General features: G+C 33.0%; 1 protein-coding gene across 2 annotated transcripts in view; it reads right to left on the minus strand.

Annotated features, from left to right (window-relative positions):
* The window catches only part of PRKG1 (protein kinase cGMP-dependent 1), a 1,342,028-nt gene that overhangs the window by 1,140,728 nt on the left and 176,472 nt on the right, over window positions 1-24,828 (minus strand). For both annotated transcript variants that reach the window (XM_001099261.5, XM_001099460.5), the window contains exon 2: window positions 23,955-24,121. In XM_001099261.5, coding sequence (XP_001099261.1) covers window positions 23,955-24,121 — 167 coding nt within the window. The remainder of the gene's footprint in view (window positions 1-23,954; window positions 24,122-24,828) is intronic.

The raw sequence follows: 24,828 nt of genomic DNA on the forward strand, positions 1-24,828 counted from the left end.
AAATCTAGTTTTTAATCACTCAATATATCTACATAGAAACACTTCTCACTCCTCTCAACTGTGAATATGTAGCAGACAGACATTTGAGGGTTGCTTTTTCACAATAACTGTCTTCCCTTGCCATTTCATTTTATGTGAATCCAAATGATACTATATCTCAATGATGATACAACAAAATGATTTTAAATGTGTTTTAAAGTAATGTAGCAATGTTAGCTTATTAAAACATTTTTCACTATTCTTATACAGTAAACTTTTGATGGTTGTAGGCACTATGGTTATAGTACATATGTGTATATATATATATATAAAAAAACATATATTAGGAATTAATGTCAGTCAGAATTTCTAAAAATAATTAAATATAAATGTAATCATATTGATACTAATCATATAAATTAGGTTAAATTTAACACATTAATCCTAAATTAATTATAGTAATAAATATATATGCATAACATATACGTCAGGAATTAATGTCAGTCTTAGGATTTCTATAACAAAAATTAAATATATTATATATGATATTCCATTTCCATAGAGTTGGAATAATAATTCACGATTATTTGGTTGCACATGTTAACATCTACTTCATTCAACCATTGATTCAGCAAACATTAGTGGTGGTTATTAACGTCAAGTTTTCTGCTAGTTCCAGGAAATACAAAAAGAGGATATGATGTGGTCATTGAAAGGCTTGAAGTCTTTAGAGTAGAGCAACTAGCAGCCACTGTTTACTACCCTTAGTCAAATAAGAAATAAGTAAAGTTTGTTAACAGAAAAAAGCAATTAAATTGAAATATTTACATTTGTAGTTAGTAGTGTCTTCCAAAGAGTTACTTGAATCTTACACAAGGTTTTTATTACAACTTAATTTCACTTTAAATTCATCCATTTTGCTCAGTGATTCAAACCACCAAATTTCCATTCTATATGTATTGCAGACTTTATATCAAATGGTATGATTGTGAAGGAACGTAATCTGAGAATTTCTAGAAGAAATGCCACTGTAATCCAGTTAGGAAATAGTTCAACACATTAATCATGGACAAAGTGCTCCAAGCTATCTGGCATCTTCAGTTATTCTTAGAAGGCTAGGAAGAAAAACTAGAGGATATTGTACTAAATTCAGGTTTGCTCAAAATACTGACTTAACCGAACTCTAAAATATTCAGATTTCTGTTTTCTTTTATGACTTCACTCTTTAAAAAATGACTTATTTGATGACACATTTACCACAAACTTTTGCTCCCAGTGGAACATTTATATATACTTTATTGTCGTATCGATAACATTTAATAGACTTATCTGGAGAACACAAAGACTTAGGATTGGATAAAATTTGATAGTATATAGTACATTTAGTGTCACATTGGTCTACTGCTGACTTTCCATCTCCATCATACTCCAAGTGTTAGAGCTTGGCATACGCAGGTTCTGTGTCTGAGGTGCTCTTCTCTTAGTTTGTCACCTGGCCAAATGACACCCATCATTCTAGATCAGCATCCCTGTCACTGTTTTAGAAAAATTTCCCCTTACACTGAAGCTAACTCAAGAACCTTTCTATTAACTTCTCTATTAACTTTCCATTTTTGCACTTTTCACAATTTTTGATTGTCTTATTTAACTATTGCTTTGATATCTGTTATATTTAATCATCACACCAGCTCCACATGGTACTAAGTACATTTATTATCTACATGTAACAGATGAGGAAACTGGCTCTTTGTTCCTACATGTTAAGCACCTAGCATGGTGCTTGGCTCATATTTATATATGCTAAATGTCTGTAGAATAAATTGACTGAATCAGCTATCTCTTAGAGTTGAAATTTGACCATCTGGACCTGATGGGCAAAATGCATCAAAGAGAACGGGATTTGAAACCTGTCTGCCTATATGACCCTGATACACAGAGAAATATACACCCTCTGAACCTCTATTTTTCATTAGTGAAATGAGTCTAACATCTATTTCATAGAGTTGTTAGGATTTAATGAGATAATGTAATCAAAATAACCTAACTTTAATACTTTGAAATCAAATTTTCAATAATAGTGTGTATTCATATATCTTGATTCTAGCCCTGATATTTTAAGAGCACCTCTCACCTCTCCAAATGATAGCCTTTCAAATTAAAATATCTTGCCCTTTTTCCTTACAGTTAATTGTCCCATCTTTCTTAAACTGTACTTCTATTTATTGATATATTACTTCATTCAGTAAATATTTTCTGGGTACTTACTATATGAAAGATGCAATTATTCATAAATCCTGTCTTCATAGAGCACACAACTAAATAAAGAGCTAAATTATGCAATTAATCATTCAGAATGAGGATCAGACACAAGACTTGTCAAAGCACAGATTGCTGGGCATCATTGCTAGAATTTCTCATTCCGTAGGTCCAGGGTGAGCCCCGATAATTTTCCTTTCTACCAGATACTGTTGCTGCTGGTCCAGGAATCACATTTTGAGAACCAGTCAACTAAAGTATAATGATATATTTGCCCAAGAAGATGTGAGAGACTTGGGAAGGGAGAAATTACTTTAAAAAATATATCTCAGGAATTTTATGGAGGAAATGGTGTTGGCTCTGGCCTTGAAAGATGGGAAAGGATTTGAATGAGGTTTTATGTTTTTATCTTCTGGGTGGAAATGATCATATTGTAATCAATTTGACAACAGATAATTTGATAATTCTATAATTGAAAATAAATTGAAGATAAAGCATAAAATTGTTTGATAGAAATAAATGGTAAACAAATATCAAAAGTGGCAGCTTTCACATATGAAAAAACTCATGCTACAGGTTTATTGGTAGGAACTAATGTGTGTGTATGTGTGTGTGTATATATGTGTGTTTGTGTGTATATATACTTACACACACACAGAATGGAGGAAATCAATTAAAGAACATTTGAATTTATAGCTAATATTGCATGAATTAGAAGAGTTAATGAAATAATGTACATTATAATACCTGACTCTGGTCTAAGGAACACATACTGACTACAGCTTAGTAATTTAGCTATTACACTATTAGTATGTGTGTTTTTTTTAATTCTAGAAATTGCTTGCTTTGTAAAATACATATTTTCTCTGCAAATTTATTGATAAGTTAATAGAAAACTAGCTGATTGTAGGTTAAACTGAGTGGGAATTCACAAGTCCTTTTACATTGTCTTTCATTGAAAGACAAAAATTACTCACAATGTATAAATAAAAAGGTTGCATATGTATAACAGAGCATGCTACTGTGAGGACTGGCTGAACCTTAACACACTTGATGTGTTATTCTCAAGTAGGGCAAATGTAGGTTCTGAGTCAGTTGCAACTTCAAAGGTGAGACTCAAAGGAAAATCTGAAATTTCACAGCTGAACAGAATTGACATCAAAAATATAATCAATAAACTGTCTGATGGAAAATACAGTTAATGGATCATAAAATGTAACATGCAAATTCACATATCAATTCTGCCATTGTCAATATGATTAAGCAGTTCTTATGACCATACCCAGGGGTGCACCACAACGGACTCAAACACATTAGCAACTCTGCATTTTCAGGCATCATGTTGGTAGTTTGAAATTGGCCATGATGGGAATATTCACACCATAAAAAACTTGCAAAGACGAAAAATCAAAACTTGCTTCTTTTTTTTTTTTTTTTTGCGAAGCTGATTGTCAACCATTCACCTTATTGAATTTTAAGTTCTCACTTCTTGAGACTCATATAATGAAAAATTTGATTACATAGACATTGTAAGGAAATGAGAAGAAAATTAAATATTTGGATTTACTATGGTAAAAAGAATTTAGTATATATTTAAAAAACGTTTACAATGTTACAAATGAATTCTAAATACTTCACATTCATGATCACAAGCACCTTTGGAGGAAAGCATTATTTAACAGAGAATGAAACATAAGTTCATAGTGGTTAAATAACCAAGACTTATTCTTTTCTTAATTGAAAAAATATATATTCTTATAGTGCCCAACATGATGTTTTATTATATGTGAACATTTTGGTATAACTAAACCAAGTTAATTAACATAATAATTACCTCACATACTTACATTTTTGTGGTGAAAACATTTAAGATCTATTTTTGACTAGTAAGATTAATTGCCTCCTAAGTCAAAAATATACTTGAGGGATACTTCTTTCTCCCTCGTTCTTGGGAACAAAGATAACTGAACAGAAGTTGATAACCAGTTCTCTATTTTTTAACAATAACAATAATTTAATTTAAAAATAGAGTTTTAGGTTGTATTAGTTTAAGCACAAGGAAAAACACTCTCAATAGTAAAAGGTTTTATGAAACGCAGTTCTCTCAAACATTTTACGACATACAACCTAATTTTAAATACAAACTTCAAGAAAAATTTTATTATTTTTTGAGCTCCATTTAAATCTAGTAATTTTGTGATATGGATGGGTATTTTTAGAAAGAAATACATTTGGTATGAGGAATTGAAGAAATACACTTGTCATGCATGATAAAAGTTTATTAAGTTTCATTTTAGTTACAGGCAAGCCATTGTAAGACATCGAAAGCTAAACATTTCTATTCAAATTTTTTTCCAATTTTCTTTTATTTCCTTAGGATGAAGTTTAGTTCAATAAATTATCTCTTGAGCATAATGGCATATGCTTCAACATTGATGACAGTTTTACATATAGTTTTGTGAATCTCCTCACTATCTTTAAAAAGCTGAGACTTTACAGAACACACACACACACACACACATACACAGCCCAACTCTAATGATCTTAATTGAAAATTTGCATGGTCCAAGTGTATTATGTTAGGTCAAACAAATAATTTTTTAAAGCTCTGGCTTATTATACTTCAACAGAAGTTTTAGAAACCTTAAAAAACTAAATGTGTGAGTTTTTAAAATTAAATGAATAAAAATTTCATATAGAGGGAAAAGAGGTAGATAATATTCAAAATAAGTCAGATGTTTAATAACATCCTGGTTAAACGTTTTCAAAAGTTGTATCGTTTATTATAATCATAAAAAGATAATTCTACATGTGAAAACAAATAAAGTTTTGTGTATGTGATATGTCTTTGCACATAAGCAGGTGCATTCCCTAAAATAAACTGCAAATCAACTGTGAAATTTTAGTGTCAAGAAGTATATTTGGCATTCAAGCAAGATTCAAATACTAATTTTTTGTTAAGTGAATAAAACACCATCCATGTGCCAGCTCAGGGCTAGGCATTGGGGAACACCAACAAGGTTTCTACCCACATGGAACTTAGAGTCATTAGACTAAAAATGTTCCTTAATATCCATGTCTTCATTTAATTCTTTGTACTAGTAAATTCAGAATGTATATCTGATTCATAGACCTAGGCTTGAAGATGTGCACATAAGTTCAAGCATTCCCATTGAAAGTGTTTGGAAAATAGTGTGCAGTTTTCCACACATATGATGATCTAACAAAATATACACATGTAGAGAGATAGATAGATAGATAGATAGATAGATAGATAGATAGATAGATAGATAGATAGATAGATATAAATAGACAGAGAGATAATTGATCTTAAAAAAAGGACAGGGCCAATTTTCAAAATGGTATATTATTAAAAAGTAGGCTCTTTCCTTTCATATTAATAGCCCAAATCCAAGCTTTCCAAAAGATTCATAATATATTCTGTGTGTCAACTCTCAGGTGTCTCATTAAAAATACTTTATTGTCTTAACAATTTTTCTTATTAAATTTTATCTTCAAAATAGTCTTTATTCCAAGATATACTTCTTAAATGTTATATAGTTGATGCCCCTTTTGTTTAAAAATTTTAAGCCCAAATACAGTTTCTCTAACTTTTAAGCTAACTAGTACTAAGAAGACAGCAGCAGCATTCAGCTTAAACAGAGTGTTAGGTGAGATTTTGAGAGTTAGGCAATTTGGAATTGGTGATGCAATTTTATTATATGGAAGTGACTCATTATTTCATTACTGAGTATGATTTCTGGAATTGTTATTTGGAAGCAAATGTGTGAGGTAAATACTCCTTGAAAAACATAAATAATTGCTCATCATGACTTCTTCATCCTGAATAATAAATAAATTTAAGACATTGACTTAAAGGTAATTGAAATACTACACTTTTTCTTCATTAGTAATGAAGATACATTAAAATATAGCCTAAAATATAAAGAAGGAGTTATGTAATTAATTCAGAAGTACACAGGAGGAAACACACTATCAAGTATAAAACAATTTCTGTTCCATAAAATTAATTTATTATTAAGAAAACCAACATATACTGAACCTGTGCTATGTGCTGGAACAGTGGGCTTAGAGAGAACAGAGTAGTTCTTGACCTTAAGTTGCTTAGGAAGGTGAAACAAATATGGCAAAAATGTCCCCTAGAATCCATTCTGTCCTTCATTTCAATAAAGAAATCCCCACAAATTTTTTACTGGACAAATTGCTGTCTTTGTCGAGGTTACTTTTTCTAACCTTTCCGTAACTAAGTACTAGACAGGAAGATGAAGGCAGGTGAAGTGTGCAACTTAGAGCATGAAGCTATCTGCCCTGTCATTTCTCTTTCTTCCCTTCCCATAGGAGAGAATATCAACAAGGTAATGATCCAGCTTCAACCATGTAGAAAAGGACAACAGCTAGGTGACGCCAGAGCAAACAAGATGAAATCAACCTGGGTGCCTGAATGACTACAAGGGGTAGACCTGCTCCACCAGCCTCCTCCACTCACTTCTAAGGTATTGCACAATAGAGAAAGAAACCTAAATCTTATTTGAATCATTATATTTTGAGAGCTCTTTGTTACCACAATTTAGCCAATCCCTGAGACAATAAATAAGCACACAATTATTACTGTACCCTAGTTATTCCCTGAGAGTCTTGCTTGTAAATTAGTCTTCTCAATTTCTGTAAAAGGCCACTCCATTATTCCAATTGTTTAGGCCAAAAACTTGGGAGTCATCTTTCACTCCTCACTGTATCTCACATACCATTTCCAGTCCAATCCATTAGCAAATACTATTGGCAGAGCTTTCAAAACAGTTCCTAAATTTGACCATTTCTTACCACCTCCATTTTTTTGGATAATGACCTTAGTCCAAGTCATCATTATCTGCCTCTTTGACTATTTAATAGCTTTCTAGCTGATATGTGTGCTTGGTACCAGAGTTTATTCTCCATCGCTGGAAGAAAGTTCCTTATTAGCCACAACTTAGAGCATGGTGCTCTTTTGCTCAAATCCTCCTGTGGATTCCCATCTTGATTTTTTTAAAAAAATAATAAAAGTTCTTAGAATGGGCTACAATGCCATCAGACCTCAGTTATTTAATTGCTTTTGTTGCCCAACTTCCCCATCCCCACCCCTGCAATGACTCACCCCACTCATGCCACACTGGTTTCCATACTGCTTGTTGAACATGCCAATCATAATCCTGACTCAGAGCTTTGCACATTTATTCCCTCTGCATAAAATGCTCTTCTCCTCAGATATCAGTACTATCTATTGTCACCTCATTCATGTCTCTGCTCAATGCTCAACTTACAGAAGCCTTCTCTGAGCACCTTACATAACATAGCAATCCCTTCCCCATCCCGCATGTCACATTATCCCCTTGCCATGCTTTGGTTTTCATAGCCATTATTACCTACTGGTTATATATATATGTGTGTGTGTGTGTGTGTGTGTGTGTGTGTGTGTGTGTGTGTACTCACATATTTGTAAAAATAAATTGTGAGCTATCGATTGAGTGTTATAAAATTTAGCTATTTGGTCCCAATTGTCTTGCAGAGAAATGACCACAAGCCTAAAAACCATAAATAAATCATGGGAGTTTATTCCTTGTATTATATCAACACACTATAAATATTTTTTTTAAGTTATGTATTTTCCTCATTAAAATATAAGCAATGTTAATAGAAACTTTGTATTCTGTCTGGAACGATTTTTATGCAAAATAAGCATTTCATGAATTAATAAATTGGAGAAACAAAATGAACAAAACCCAATCTGACCAATGTGCTTATAGAGTGGAACACAGAGGATGTTAGGAACTTCAGAGACAACAGTCCAGCCCAGTCAGAAGGTGTCAAAGCAGGCTTCTTAGAAGAGTCAACTTCTACATCAACTCTGAAGAGCAGTAGTGCTTCAGGGCATGTATGCCAGGGAGAGGAAAATGTACAAGTCACACAGACAAGCGAACATTCAAGGAAATTGAGCCAGAGCTATGAAGTGGTGAGTGCAGAATCTAGTAGGGAAGCAGGGTAGATCAATGGGTAACGGCCACTCTCACGTGCCAGACACAGGACTTGATTTGACATATATTAAGGGACAAATGAGGAAGGAATGACTAAAAAGGTTAGATAATTTCCTCAAGATTACGTAGCTGGTTATATGGCAGAATCAGAATTCAAGTTCATGTCTGCCAAGTTCCAAAACCTAGCTCTCTTCATTTCTTTTTTTTTTTTTTTTTTTTTTAAATTTATTTATTATTATTATACTTTAAGTTGTAGGGTACATGTGCATAATGTGCAGTTTTGTTACATATGTATACTTGTGCCATGTTGGTGTGCTGCACCCATCAACTCGTCATTTACATCAGGTATAACTCCCAATGCAATCCCTCCCCCTCCCCCCTCCCCATGATAGGCCCCGGTGTGTGATGTTCCCCTTCCTGAGTCCGAGTGATCTCATTGTTCAGTTCCCACCTATGAGTGAGAACATGCGGTGTTTGGTTTTCTGTTCTTGTGATAGTTTGCTAAGAATGATGGATTCCAGCTGCATCCAAGTCCCTACAAAGGACTCAAACTCATCCTTTTTTATGGCTGCATAGTATTCCATGGTGTATATGTGCCACATTTTCTTAATCCAATCTGTCACTGAGGGACATTTGGGTTGATTCCAAGTCTTTGCTATTGTGAATAGTGCTGCAATAAACATACGTGTGCATGTGTCTTTATAGCAGCATAATTTATAATCCTTTGGGTATATACCCAGTAATGGGATGGCTGGGTCATATGGTACATCTAGTTCTAGATCCTTGAGGAATCGCCATACTGTTTTCCATAATGGTTGAACTAGCTTACAATCCCACCAACAGTGTAAAAGTGTTCCTATTTCTCCACATCCTCTCCAGCACCTGTTGTTTCCTGACTTTTTAATGATTGCCATTCTAACTGGTGTGAGATGGTATCTCATTGTGGTTTTGATTTGCATTTCTCTGATGGCCAGTGATGATGAGCTTCAGTCCATCAAATTTCTCTTCATTTCACTGTAGTCTTCCACCCTAAGGCATCTGAAGTTTTACCATGGGAAGGCATTGGAAAACATTGAGCAGGGGGGTAGACATGAACACATTTGTGCTTTTAAAAGATTTTGCTCATGGTCACGTAGAGAATGTAGAAAGTCACGTAAAACTAGAGATAAGAAGACCTATAAAAATTGTTGGGAAAATTCGGGCACTATGAAGTCCTCAATTAAAGCAGTAGCACACAGGGACACATGATTTTGATAGCCTGATAGACAGAATAGGATTTGTGCAACAGATTTTTGAAATAATTCATGGGTTTTTAGTGTAGGCAAATGTTAGGGAGAAAAAGAGGTGTCATCCACAAAGTTGGGGGATAAAGTAGGTAATGTACAGAGTATTTTCAAACATTTCAATCTGGTCACATAGCCACTTAATGCATGGATATGGAATAAACTCCTAGGATTTATGTTTTTTAGCCTTGTGGTCATTTCTCTACAAGAAAATTGAACTACATGGCTAAAGTTTATAACATAAAACATACAGAGACAAGAGGCAGAAAGCTAGTTCAGAAGTCTAGTTATGTCAGGAAAAGTCTATACTTTGTAAGAACAGGAAACAGCATGTACTGTTGTAGAAAATACCGAACTATATAATTTGTGTAAAAAACCCTAAAATTAATTACTCGTAAAAATATAATGCTGTATGTGTTGGAATAAGCTTTTTATCTTCCAATGTTGCTTACCTCATAAGAGCTGTATTTTTAAGAGAAGAAAGAAGAAAATTGTTTTTCCAAAAAAAAGAAGTTAAAAACAGCATTTAAAAAAAATTTAACTTACCTCAAGAGAATGCTAATGGTGCTGAAATATCAAAAACAAGCAAAGGTACTACCAAATGAAAAAGCTCTTTGCAAAATGCATCACAAGAGAAATATGTAGATGTTTCAAACACTTACTTAGCAAGAGAACTTTAAAAGAGACATCCAATCGGTAGCTCACAATGTAGGTTGACATATACACTGAGAGTACTACACTGGGACCACATTTACAATAATGGATTATCTTGTTTAATTTGAAAACAACATGGTATTAGAGAAGCTGTTGTACTGAGACTTCAAAAGATGAAATGTTATATCTTCTAAGACTATTTTAAGTGAAAAATAAGCACAGTATAAAATCATTTCCTCTCTACAAAATCCTAGTTGAATTCAAAGAATATCTGTTTTCCTTTATTCCTTTAGAACTGTAAGTCTAACTACAAAAAAAAAATTTCAATGTTCTGCGACACTAACTCAGAATAAGCATTGGGGAATCCAATTCAGTTTCCAAATCTTGAACATCAGAAAGTGTACAAACAGAACGCATAAAATGTATCAAGGATACCTTTCATACTGTAAAATTGAATGGAATTAACACAATAATAAGCACCTCAATGGAACTGACTTGCCTATTGTTGATCTGTATTGGCTATTTGCACTAGATTTAAATGTTAGCTTTTACAGAAATTTTTCTGCTTCTAATTTATCAAGACTATTTAAGAGACATTTCTTTTGTAACACGGTCCTAGATATGTGTGATGTGGAGGAGGAGCATCAATATCTGATATGTTGAACCTTAAACTAATCACATTTTAATTTCTGAAACAAACAACCACCTGGTCATATTAGCCCTCAAGTCATATGGCTGTGGTTCTCAAACTTAGTCTCCAGACTTCTTTATGCTATTAAATATTACTGAAAACCTTAAGAACCTTTTGATTATGTGGGTTACTTCTATGGATGTTTACTCTATTTGATATTAAAATGGAGAAATGTTTCAAGTATTTATTCACTTAAAATAATAATCTATTACATGTTAAATAATACATTTTAATTAAAATTAACTACACGTTTAAAACAAAAATGTTAATACAAAGCAGGCCATTGTTTTACACTTTGGAGAAATCTAATTGATGTCTAGCTTAATAGAAGGCAGCCGTATTCTGTTTCTGTATTCAATCTGCTGCTATATCACACACCATGTGGCCTCTAAAAAGCTTCACTATATACTACTGAGAGAATGAGACAGAAGAAGACAGAAAAGATAGTGCTCTTATGAAAAAACTTCTGACCTCAAGGATCCTCTAAAAGTGTCCCTGCTCACATTTTTAGAACTGCTGCTTTAAGATATTAGTTTGTGTAAAATAGGAAGGAATTTTCAGTTTACTAAACATATTTCTCATAAATAATTTTAAAATATTTACGAATATCTATAGCTATGAAATGTGTTAAATATCCAAATTTATCATTTCATCTGATGTATGTAAAACAACTACTTTAATTAGAAGAGAACAACTTTCATCAATCTTTCCCCTATGCCTGGTTTATTCAGCAGAACACTACCTCCACACTCTCATCTCTCAATTGAGCTTTCAGGAATATATATCTGAATGTATATCTACTGTCAGAACAGAAATCTTGACTTGTACTCTTAAAGATGAAATATCTCACCTTTTCCCATCTCAGAAAATGGTACTGCCATTCACTTAATTATTTACATAAAAACATACAAGTCATTCCTAATTTCTCTTTCTCTCACACCCACATCGAATCCATACACTGCCAAATGATACCACACTTCTTTCGTCACCCACACAGCCATCTTGGCCCAAGCCACCATTATATTTTGCCTAGATTACTGCTATGGCTTCCCAGTGGTATCCCTTTTTCTCCCACTACTCTACAATCCATTTTTTCTTCCAAGATTATTAGTGGAATCCATTTTTCTACTCATAAAACATAAATCAGATCATGTCTCATGTCAACTTAAACTCCTCTAACACTCTCTAAATCTCTTAGAAAAGCAGTCTACTTATAGGGCCATATGTATGACCTTGCCTCTGCCAACCATTCCAACCTGGCCTCATGGTTTCTGTCTCTTTTAACATGTCAAGCTTTTCCTCACCTTACTGCCTTTCTATTGTGTTTACTTCATCTGGAATCCTCTATCCACACTTTCGTTTGATTCTTTCTTGTCATTCAGGTTCAAACTCAAATGCTACCCTCCCAGGGAAGTCTACCCTGATCCCCACAGTCATTGCCTCCATGATCCTCTTTCATCACCCTGTTTTATTTACTTTTCCATAGCACTTATTACCATCTGAAAGTATTTTGCTTATTTCCATACATAGTTTTATCTTTTTCCCCTGCCACTATCACCAGAATATGAGCTCTAGAAGAGAATTGTATATGTGTTGTTCACTGTAATAACCTCGGTGTCCACTGAGACATAGTCATCACTGGGTAGGTATTTCTTGAATGTAACAACTAATAAATTATCAAATGAATTCTAATAAAGGAGAATAAAGATGATATATTGCAAAAGGAAGTTCATTATATACTTTCTTTGCTATTATCTCTCTCTGAGGAATATACAAAGAGTTTCAAATATTCATAGAATATGCTTGTCAAAGTCACACCCTGCTTTATCTCTACCACTCTTTCTGCTTGTAGAAACACACCATCTAAGAGAAGAGGAAAGACCATAGTTTAGTAATGCCTGCTTTGTATAGATGTAACTGGTTACTCAACATGAAGAAAAATTTTCCAAAATATTTTTCCTATTTCATGTGCCTTTGAATACTAGAATTGATGTAATAAATAATTTAAATCCATAGGATTAAATGAAAAGAATTTTCAAGACATTCCATAAAAGTCATCTCAATTTTCTTTGAAGAGGATAGTATGAAAAATGATGCTGAAAAACCATTGTGGTTTCTTTAAAGACTCATTTTTAATTCACTTGGGAGCTTTACCATCAATACCTACAGTTATTGCTATTAATCATGTTTTTCTTGTAAATTTAAATTTAATCATTAATAACATCGTTTACATGCTATACCACCAACCCACTGTTACCTGAAATATTATATAAACTCAGGGAAAAGGCAATGTCATGTAAATTCACATACACATATAGGCACAAAGTATAAACATTTGCATATGCATGTTTCCAAAAGGATGAGTCAATAAAAATCTTTGCACTGGTAATACCTGAGCAAGTTATTACAAATCTTTTTTTTCTTTTTTAACTGGTTTTAAATTGAGGGCATGTACCGTCATTGAGTGAACCATCAAGGATCACATAAATCTATATCAGGAATGTTGCTGAACTTATTAAATATTCTAAAACAGGATGAAATGCAATGTAATAGAAAAGTAATGTAAAATAATATTCTGTAAATATGATCTGCATGATTCGAATATAAAGTGTAACATATAACACTGAATTATGTTCTTCCAGCCATAAAAATTTAAAAAAAAAACTTCTTTGATGCGTATGTGTGAATGGCTTTAAGTGAAAGTTATTACAATAGGCTATTAATTAAACTCTACAGGAAATAAATGTTCACACCCTTCTTTTTTCCAGTGGGAATAAAAGATCTTTTAAAGAAGCCTGCTTAATTTTAAAAGGAAAATTTTATACACATTGACTTCATTTATGATTTTCTGGGAAGCTTTGGTTTTCCTTAGTAAATATACAATTACATATTTGTGAAATGGAAAATCATCTTCATAAGAGTTTGACAACCTTCACCAGATGCTTTTCCTAATAAAGCTTTGCTATTAATAAATGACTAAGGTAATTTAATTAGCTTTTATATTGAACAGTGTACAGAGTAACTTAACTGTTCTTGTTCAACTACACAGACAGTGAATAGCAAATAGAAAGTAAATACTCTATTTGTGTTCTGTTTTTGTTTCTGTTTTTGTATGAGACAGAATTTCAGTCTCATTGCTCAGGCTGGAATGTAACGGTGTGATCTTGGCTCTCCCCAGCCTCCGCCTCCAAAGTTCAAGAGATTCTCCTGCCTCAGCCTCCTGTGTAGCTGAGATTACTATTTGGGTTTAAAAGCATTTGCAGGTCTGCTTGGTGGATTATTTCTGTAATCCCAAAACTTTGAGAGGCTGAGGCGAGAGAATCACCTCAGGCCAGCAGTTTGAGAACAGCCTGTGTAACATAGTGAGAGCCCATTTCTACAAAAAAATCCAAAAACATAGGTGGGTATGGTGACATGAACCTGTAGTCTTAGCTGCTCAAGAAGCAAAGGCAGGAGGATTGCTTGAACCCAGGAGTTCAAGGTTGCAGTGAGCTATGATCCAGCCACTGAATTCCAGCATGGGAGACAGAGAGAGACCCTGTCTCAAAACCAATAAAATAACGTTTAAAATAAAATAAAAGCATCTGCTCCTATATATTTTTATGAATAACTTATGGGTGTTTTGTGATACATGGAAAAATATCCACTTCAGTAAAGCTGGATGAATTAGACAAATAAAAGATTTGTCTAATTCAATTAGACAAATTGACTAAAATTAGGCTAAAAAATTATACAAATCATTAATGTAACTACATAATAATAATTCCTTGATATTTTAAATACACATAAAGTGTGAATTCTCAGACTGATTTTAATACCATTTTAAGTCATCCACCATAATTCTAAATATCTGTGTACTACTTTTGGAGTCTTAGCACAAAAATATTTTCATTTTATCAGAAAGGAGTTTATAGAAGGACCTAAATATAAAGATCAGATTCAGACTGCAGCTTTCTAAAGCTATAGTAGTTAAATTCAGATGAAGTAGGTGCAACTACAGCCTGTGTTTCTCAAATGTAGAGACACGGGAGAATTCAAGTAAGAACTTCAGAGACCAATTCTGATGTTCTCTGTGGTGGGGGTGGGGTAGACTGTTGCCATGGCAGCCACACCAGTAAGCTCCCCTGTGCTGGGAAGTGGCTCCTATCTGTCCTGCCCTTGGACAGTGTGCCAAAACAATTACTAAACATTCAAGGCTTTCTCATTAGAGGGATGGATATTAAAAGCATTAGTCTATCCAGTTCCACAAAGAAATCATTGAAAATCATGTTAAAGTCCCTGAAGAAATATATCTATGTGTATTTTTAAAATGAACACATAACAATTGTAGATTGTGTGAAGTGTTCAGCATGCAAACTCTTCAACAGTTATGTAATGATGGCTGAAGTAAATTTTACCTCATTAGCAAGAAATCAATGTGTTATTACACCATTGCCAAAAAAGTACTAATCCACATTTTCTTCTCACTTTTTACTTTTTCAGCTCTGCTGTTTTGTTTCTAATTTTTACCAAAAAAAAAAATATATACACTTTTAAAATTTCCAATCTGGCATTCCTCAAAATGAAGAATGGAGAGATTGATATCTTAGCAAAATGAGAAAGCAAAGAAATAAAATAAATAACTGGTTGAAGTAAGAATAAGAAGGGAAAAATGTGTACCTTTTTAATGTGACCCATGATTTGCCTTATTAATGTCAGATTGATTTTTTTGAAAAAAAATTGATGGCATTTCAACCATCATCTCAAAACAACTACAGCAATTTTCAAACATTTTAGCTTTCAGGAGACTTCCAAAATAAGAAAAGCCTCTTCCTAGTGTAATAAACTAATTTCCACTAGTAATACCTTAGAAAGAATTTGAGAACTGTACATTAGTAGAACCACAATGAGATAAGGCTATATTTTTAAAAATCTCACAAGGACTTAGTAACCAGATAAGTATTAAGAACATTATCCTTCAAAATATGTCACTTTTTCAATAATGATGTTCTATAGTAAAACATCTGGTCAATTCTTAACTTGTACAACAAATATCATTACTTTCTAACGGTACATATACACACATTCTTATATATTTTAGCCAAAAATAAAAATAAAATAAAACTGTATTACTCAGCTTAATCACCTACTCCTATTCATCAAATCTGTCACTAAATGACTTGTGATTATTTCCAAATATAAAATCCACTATCACAGGAAAAGAAATTGCTGTCATCAAGTATATTCAAAAGCATATTTACTGTCCCAAAGGACAATTTATAAAGAATTCTTAAAATATATTGAAAAAAGAACATAAAAGCAAAAATGTATGGTTTTTCAGGCCTCCTACTTTGAAAAGTACAACTACTCTTTCGATTATCAATGTACAGATAATCTAAGCTATGAACCTCACATAACTAAGCTATGAAAGTACCTTCACGGACACACACATGCGCGCACACACGCACACACACACACGAGCATGAAAAACACTGGTTAACAGGATTTCTTTAAAAACATACAAAAAGCACAAACCAAGAGGAAGACTGATATATCTGACTACATTAAAATTAATAATTTCTGTTCATCAGAATATGTCACAGAAGAACAGAAATACAAGCCATAGATAGGAGAGATATCTGCAATGCATGTAACTTCAATAAGGATTAAGTTCCAATGTATGTAAAGCCATCCCCCCAACAGTAAAAAAAAAAAAAGGAGAGGACAATAACAGACTTTTCATGGAAGAAATACAAATAGTCACAACCTCATTCATACCTAAGAAGATGAAAATTAAGATCACCAGGTACCATTTCCCATCCACCAGATAGGTAAAATTTAAATGTTTGTCAATATAAATTGTCCTGGATGTGAGGGACAATCAGAAAACTTAGGCATAAGTTACAATCAGGTATAATCAGATAAAACCACTTTGGAAAGTAAGTTGGTATTATTTAAAAAATTTGAAGATTCACATACATTAAGACCCAGGAATTCTACTTCTATTTATACACACTAGAGAAATTACTGAACATGTTTACAAGGATTCACCATTAACACTGCTTACACAAGCACAATTTGGGAGAGCAAAATAACAGAAAATGATTCAGGATACCATCAATAGCAGAAAGTATCAATAAATTGGGTTATACAATGGAACATAATACTGAACAAAACAAGTGGTAGAAGAATACATGCAAAATTATTAGATTTATATAAGTAAAAGAACATTCAAAACTAAACATGTACATTACCTATAGGAAAGGATTTACAAGAAGAAACCTTTTGAGGGCTAGGCTCTTATAAGGTGACTTGTAGAGTATTAGTTCACAGATTCACAGACTCAGAGTATTGGAGTTTGTGAAAGATATAGGAGATACATTATGGTTCAGCCACAAGGAACCCCTCCTCAACCCACACAAACTTTCTCTAAGCAGATGCTATGTAGTCACCTCTAGCATGCCTCATGAGATAAGGTTCTTGCCATCACATCAGGCTGCTCATTTCACTTTTGGTCCATTTTTAATTAGCAAAATGTTGATTCTCAAGTTGACTCAATTTAGACTTCACTATAACCTGCATTTCTTCTTTGGCCATCTAGATTTATGCAGAATACTTCCCCATGTGACTGTGTTTTCAGACTTAAAAACAGTTATCCTTTCTTCCTAAATCTGTCCATGAAATATTATCAATTATTTTAAATACATTTTATGCTTCCTCAACTTGCTCAAGTATATTAAAGTCCTTTCTGAAGCAAGGCACCCCAAAATGAACACGATACCCACATGGCATCTAAATATTTCACATCCCTGCCTTTGCCACGGCCTCAATAACTAAAACACATCTTAATATTCACATTTAGTGCTTCAAGACTCTCCTTATTTATGATAACCTCTTATAATCAGGTGTTTTGTTTTGCTTTTATGTAAGTAGTACACAAGCTTTCTCTTTAACAGTAACATTGTAAGCTTGGTCCCATAAAGGAGTTGCAAGAATAACTTTAAGTACATTTGTATTTCAACTGTTCTAAAGATAGCTTTTAGATTAACATGAAAAACTCATAAGGCCAAAAGGCAACATCTGATTGTAAGAATAAAATGAACTGTTTCTCATGTTAAATTTACTGAGAGCTAAACAATATGAAAATGCATTCAATTCCTTCACACTCTCAGGTAGTGTTTTGAATGCCATCTGATATCAAAAGGCTCATTTTTAACATTCAATTTTATACAAAATCCCTCTTTGAATGTCAACATTCATTACATCATTTAATTGTGTAAAGACAGTAAAACATGTTTGGGGAGGGAAAATAGAACTTGTAGTTTGAAGTGGCATAAGTTTACTGTTGATGGTGGTTAGCACGATTCACGTCCACCCTGAATAACAAATAGTGTTGAGCATCAGCATAACAGGCAGACCACATTGTATCAACCAACTTACTGGAAAAGGAAGCAAATCTTTATAAGTGAAGTCTTAGTTCAATACCAATAGAAATGAGAGTCTAGTCTTTTGAGAGTCGATGTGAATAATCACATAACACTTAGAGTTAGTATACAAATGATCCGTTAAAAGAGTCATTTGTGTAATAACTTGAAAGAATTGTTCCTTCTTAAAAAAATAAAATAAAAATGAAACCAGTGAGAAAAACAAAATCAATGCTATTGATTGTAGATAGAAAATAGGGCCTCCAAGGTACATGGTGGAGTTTAATTCTAAACAATAAGGACACAGAGGTGGACCAAGAATTAAGCCAAATCATAGCCATTCTTGCAATAAGAAAAAAGGAACTAAGAAGAGGAATGGATGCCAGATGATCTACAGAGAGGATAGTAAGAAGTTTAATATTCAAAGGATGCAGAGAGGCCTACGAAGTACTTATAGGAAATAACTTGAATTTTTTTCTTTTTGAACTATTGCCGTTCAAGTTTTATTTCTTGCAAATAGTCAGATCATTTTTTAATCTCATGGTTTAAAGCTATGCATCTTTTATGAGCTCCTCAAGCTGGAGTACACATAATAAACATACAACAACAGTACTTCTAATCAGTACTTCAAAAGTTAGCACCGCGTAGTCCTTAGGCATGGGGACTCCATGGCCAAGATGCGTATTTCAACATACTGATTGCCTAGTCCCAAGTTATTAACTTCTCCAGGCATCAGTTTCCCATTTATTAACATGTAGATAACAGAATGCCTATCTCTTAAGGTCATTATGAGAATTAAAATTTTAAGACCTAGAAAGTGACTAAACAGTACCTGGCATATGAGTAACTAACAAAAGTTATTATCATTAATAAGCACCTCATGAAAAAAATTGGCAAGTTCTAGTATTCTATAGGATTGTAGGATGACTACAGATAATGATACTATATTATATACTTCCAAACAGCTACAAGGAGGATATTGAATGTTCCTAACACAAAGAAAATGAAAAATGTTTGAGATGATGGATATGCTAATTACCCTGATGTGGTCACTGTACATTCCATGTATCAAAACATCACCATGTCTACATGACTATTTACAACTATTGTACATCAATTAAATGAATAAAACAAAACAAGTTAATTTAAATTAAATAAAATTTGAAATGCAAAAAGAGAATTGATGATTTCATCAAAAAAGTTTACCTTAAAATAACCAATAGTCAAAGGACACTAAACTGACACTTGCCATTTCAAAAATTAAAATGAAATTTATCTGCTTCCACTATGAAACATCACATAATATGAACAAAACCAATATCTGTAAGCAAATCAATCACTATAATAGGTATAAATTAGACATTTCCAATACTAGAATATTAGGTAAAATTCACCCTCAAATAACACATCAGCAATTATAAATCACTAAATCAGAGTCTGTTTTATTTTGAATGAATGTAGACTGAAGTTTATCTTTATAATAAAAAAGGAAAACAAGAATATAAGGGTATTAACACATGCTACCTCATAATTAAGGACAACGTCTATCTGTTTAAGAAAATAAACTGTATCCAAATATTCTGTGAGACTCACTAAAATATATTAACATAATTAAAACATAAAACGAGCTTTAAGCAATATAATCTACTTACACTACTGCCTTAAAAAGTTAATTCCAAAACAACGTTGATCCAAACTTGAAATTGAAACTTCTAGGTAGCACTTTTAAGTATCTGAACTCATCTTGCTTGAAAATACATGATAATGTACGCATACCACACCCAGATGACTCTTTCCCAGTCATCCTAATTAATGAAGTCTTACCATATGAGTATTCTCTTTGTTAAAACCGTAAGAACCTTTGGCATTTAGGTATGCAATAATACTTGGAACACTGTCCGGGATGAAAACAAAAAAATTTGTAAGGCACATCATTTTATGAAGACCACTTAATTTCACTAAAGAGAGACAGGAAGACTTGGACTGATTTTCCACATAAACTCCCTGGGTGTTTTGCTGAACATGTTGATAGTAAGCAAGTTTGTGGAAGATCCTTTACAGCCTATTCATTCATTGTTTCCATGGTATACTCTTTATAAATATTAATGTTCACAGATAACAAAGAATCTATATCAAAAACATTGCTACCGAAATTTTGAGAAGATTGAACTAATTATACAATGAAACATTTCCTCAATTAAAACTTTTTAAAATTTAAATGATCGTTTTTAAATTTTAAATTATTTTGACATAAGGCTATTAGCACAAGATCTGCTAAAGTTACACTGAGCTGGCTAGAATTACCATTTAGGGAAAGATCGGCATCAGGTTATAAAATTGTAGTCATTTTATTGAGTTTAACTGAAGGCAATCAACAACATTGCAAAAGCTGTGACTCTGAAGGCAATCAACATCATTGCAAAAGCTGTGACTCTGAATATTGATACATTATTTAGAACTCTGTTTTTAAAAGGATAATTAAGATAACATGCTGTTTAGTCAATCCAGCAATAAAAGGAAGATAAAGAAAATGTATTAAAATTATCATGAAGCAATGGGGAAAATATTAGTATACTTACCTGGCTGGGGAAGCAATATCGTCTATCATGAGTATTTCTATCTTATTTTGTTACATTGGGGTGTGTGTGTGTGTGTGTGTGTGTGTGTGTGTGTGTGTGTGTGTTTGCATCAAACATCTTTGCTTCCCTCTCTTATCTCCTTATCATGTAGTATAAGACACATTGACTTTATATCATAGTATTTATATTGTTAACTTCACATCATAGTATTTAAGCTATGGGATAGCAATGAGATGAATAAACATCACCCAAGAACTTTGTGTCTTCTTTTGGGGAAAGGGTTAGTAAATTTGCAGTTGCACACAGGGTTGTTGAATCATGTTAGGTGGAAGTATGACCTTGTTCTTGTCTTTATTTGAAAATTAAATGTGGTTTAAGAAGATATGCACGGGTGCCAAGTTGACAAGGGGTCGATTGACTTGTGATGTTCAATTTTACATGTCAACTTGGATAGGTCACAATACCAGAAAGTTGCTCAAACATTATTCTACTGTAGACGTTTTGGTGAAGATACTCTTTAGTAACATCTAAATGAATAGACATTGAGTAAAGCTGATCACCCTCCAATAACGTGGGCAAGCCTCATCCAATCAGTTGAACAGAAAAAAGTCCCACTTTTCCCCTAGGAAGAGGAAATTCTATCAGCAGATGGCTTTCAGACTCGAATTGTAGCATCTCTGACCAATGGACCTTACCCTGTAGATTTTGGTCTTGCCAGCCTCCACAATCACATAAACCAATTCCTTAAAATAAATCTCCTTCTCACGGTATATATACACACACATCCTATTTGTCCTGCTTTTCTGGAGACCTCTGACTAATACACAGCCCCATAGTTAACAGTTTGAGCTATGAATCCAAATAGCCTGGGTATCAATCCTGACTCTACTACAAACTAGTTGGGAGACCTGGGCAAATTACTTAACCACATTAATCCTCAGACTCCTCATCTACAAAATGGAATAATAAATATTAGCCTTTACCTGACAGAATTGAGGTTTAAATAAATTTTATATATAAAAAATATTTATAAAAAGCATGCTCTGTGTGTTGGGCATTTTCTAAACATTAACAAATATTAACTATTATTCCCAAGCTTCTTCCAATATAGCTAGAAAACTTTCAGTTAGGCTTAGTAAGAAGGGACAACATGAATAAATTTTAGAAATGATTTCCATGGTTGTTTGGGAATCTATTTTTGTAAGAAATATTTAAGATGAAGGAACATTGAATCCACAGGTGTTCAAAATTGTGGTTTCTTGAATGAAATAGCAATAATTAGCATTTGAAAACAGATGAAGCAAAAGTATACTTTCCTTTATAGAATACCTGTTTTATTAAAAGGTGCTGACCAATATAATATCTGAAAAATAATATCATATGAAGCTACTGATATAATCTCAGAAGTGCTTTAAACGTGGTTTCTAATTGTTAGTAGTTCTTAAGATATGGCCTCTATCTTTATATTCTATACTTGACCTCTATATATTTTTGTCACTTTTCCATCCTTTCTGCTCACTATCCACATATAGCCTTGTCCTATAATTTCATCTCTTTTATTTGCAATTCTCTGCCAAGTGTACATTATGTGTATTTTTGTTTATTGTGTTTTGTCACCAGAAGAAAGTCTAAATGAATATTTATTTATTATTCTAAATGAATAATATTTTTGGCCTTGGAAGAATTTTATATTGTTGACATAGAGGGTGAAAACTATAAGGGAAAAAATGATAGAAATTACTACTTAAAAACTGAATGCCTAACATATATCCAAAAAGATGACAAAGAATAAATAAAAGATGCATGCTGAGAAGAAAGAATATTTCTTATATATTGTCAATATTTTAATAGAAATAATAATACTTATTATTATGTTGTGGTGTTCTATACTTTACATTAAACATTCATACAAATTATCTCATTTTATACCAATCCTATAAAAAAGGCAGAATGCAGGATTTTTCATCTGTTGGCTCTAATGACATTTTGAGCCAGATAAATCTTTGTTCTGGGCAGCTACCCTTTTGGGCAGTATGCCTGGCCTTTACCCACTAGAAAGTCAGCAGTCCCCCAAATATCACCCCCTTTGTGACAACCAAAAATGTCTCCAGATATCACCAAATGTCTCCTGGGAGACAGAATCATCGCCAGTTGAAAACCACTGGCAGAAAGAAGGAATATCTTCTTTTTTCACAAACTGGTTAGGTGAAACAGAGAAATTAAGTGACTTGCCCAAATACACCGTTTCTCTGAATGACCTATAAGTTTGATAATTATAGGACACTATCACACAAATGTTTTGGATAAAACATTAATCACCACCTAAGAAACTGGTTTTCACATGTCACCGTCTTACATTACAGGTATTTCTTAACTCACTGTCTTCCAAGCTGATTCAGTCATTATCTCAAGCTACTTTCTTTCCACAAAAGAAAAACATGTTATTATAGATTTCAAGTCAGAAATAAGTATTATGAAAAATTAGCTAGGCATAAAACATATTTACACAGTGGGTGCCTCAGTTTTTTTTTCAAAACACTTCCTATATTAGTCTTTACAGGATGTATGAAACAAGCTATCATTCCTATTAATTAGGCAGGTAATATTCCATCCAATCTTTATTATCTGCCTCTGTCATACACATGAAAAACATTTTCTTTTTACAGAAGCAGGAAAAATAGTCACATATTAAAAGTTAAGGGTACAGTTGAAGATGCTTAAATTATTGGACCAAAAATACTTCCAGTGATCTTGAGCTTCTGCTGAAGCTTTGTATGTTAGCTCAGTGACCTGACTGCATGCCGAATATTCAGTGTAATAAACTACCTTTCTTTTTTCACATTTTTAACTTTTCCATGTCTGACAAAATAGTGGATTCTCATATTAATATTCTAAACACAAACACTTCACATAATTAGTTAACGACTGTATCTAAGTAGTATTTCAACTTTTTTCAAACTAATTTCTCAATAAAAGAAGGAAAAATTGAATTTTCCATGTAATGCATTGCCATCTGTGTGCAGCTGATAAGATGAAAAGGGAATATCTGAATGTCAGAGGATTGGAGTCACAAACCGTACCTTCCATGACATACACCAGTGATCCCACATCTCCTTCTTTGATGATGCAACTGTCCTTGCCATACTCCACCGGGTACATACAATCCACAATCTCCTGGATCTGCGACAGCTCCAAGTTCTTCATAAAGTCATTATCAAGGATAGCTTCCTTTATAAGATCCTTGGACCTACGGCAAGAGAGGGAAGATTTACTGGCACATCTGACAAGCTCTTTAATAGTTTGTGAGGTTTAGCAGAGCCATACAGTGCTCTGGCACACCACAAATGTATTTTCTTGTTAGGAATCCAATGATTTTCTGGAAGACTGGAGAACAAAGTAGTTCCATGGCAGCAAAAAAGGGCACTAAGAATTTTTTAAAGTACTCTATCATTTAATGAATAAGTGACCTACCAACCAACCAACAAACAAAATCAAACAAGTTCATTTTGCTTTAGACTTTTTCTTGATCACAAAGACTGCCAGAAAACCAATGGATACATACTTTAAATTAAAGTTTGTAATTTAGTTTAAGAATAAATATGAACAAAACCTTAAAACTCCAGAGCAATTGCTATTACTACTGTTTATATTTGTAAAAGAACATCAGGAATGTATTGCCCTATACACAATTACAGAAAAAAATGTTTACTTATTTTTTATGTGCCTCTTCTGCTAGACTTTATGCTCCACATAGGCAGAGATCATTTTAAAATTGTTTTTTTTTTTTTTTACTGTATGCCCATTGTCTACTAAGATGCCAGTCATTTATAAATAGTATTTAAAAAAACACCAACCCAATAGCTTTATGTGCGAAGACTGGTGAATATAATGTTACTTTCAGTAAATGGTGGGAGATAATACTGCTTAAGTAATATTTTGGATTAAAAAAGATAA

Source organism: Macaca mulatta, chromosome 9, assembly GCF_049350105.2.
Source record: "Macaca mulatta isolate MMU2019108-1 chromosome 9, T2T-MMU8v2.0, whole genome shotgun sequence".
NCBI classification, from domain to species: domain Eukaryota; kingdom Metazoa; phylum Chordata; class Mammalia; order Primates; family Cercopithecidae; genus Macaca; species Macaca mulatta.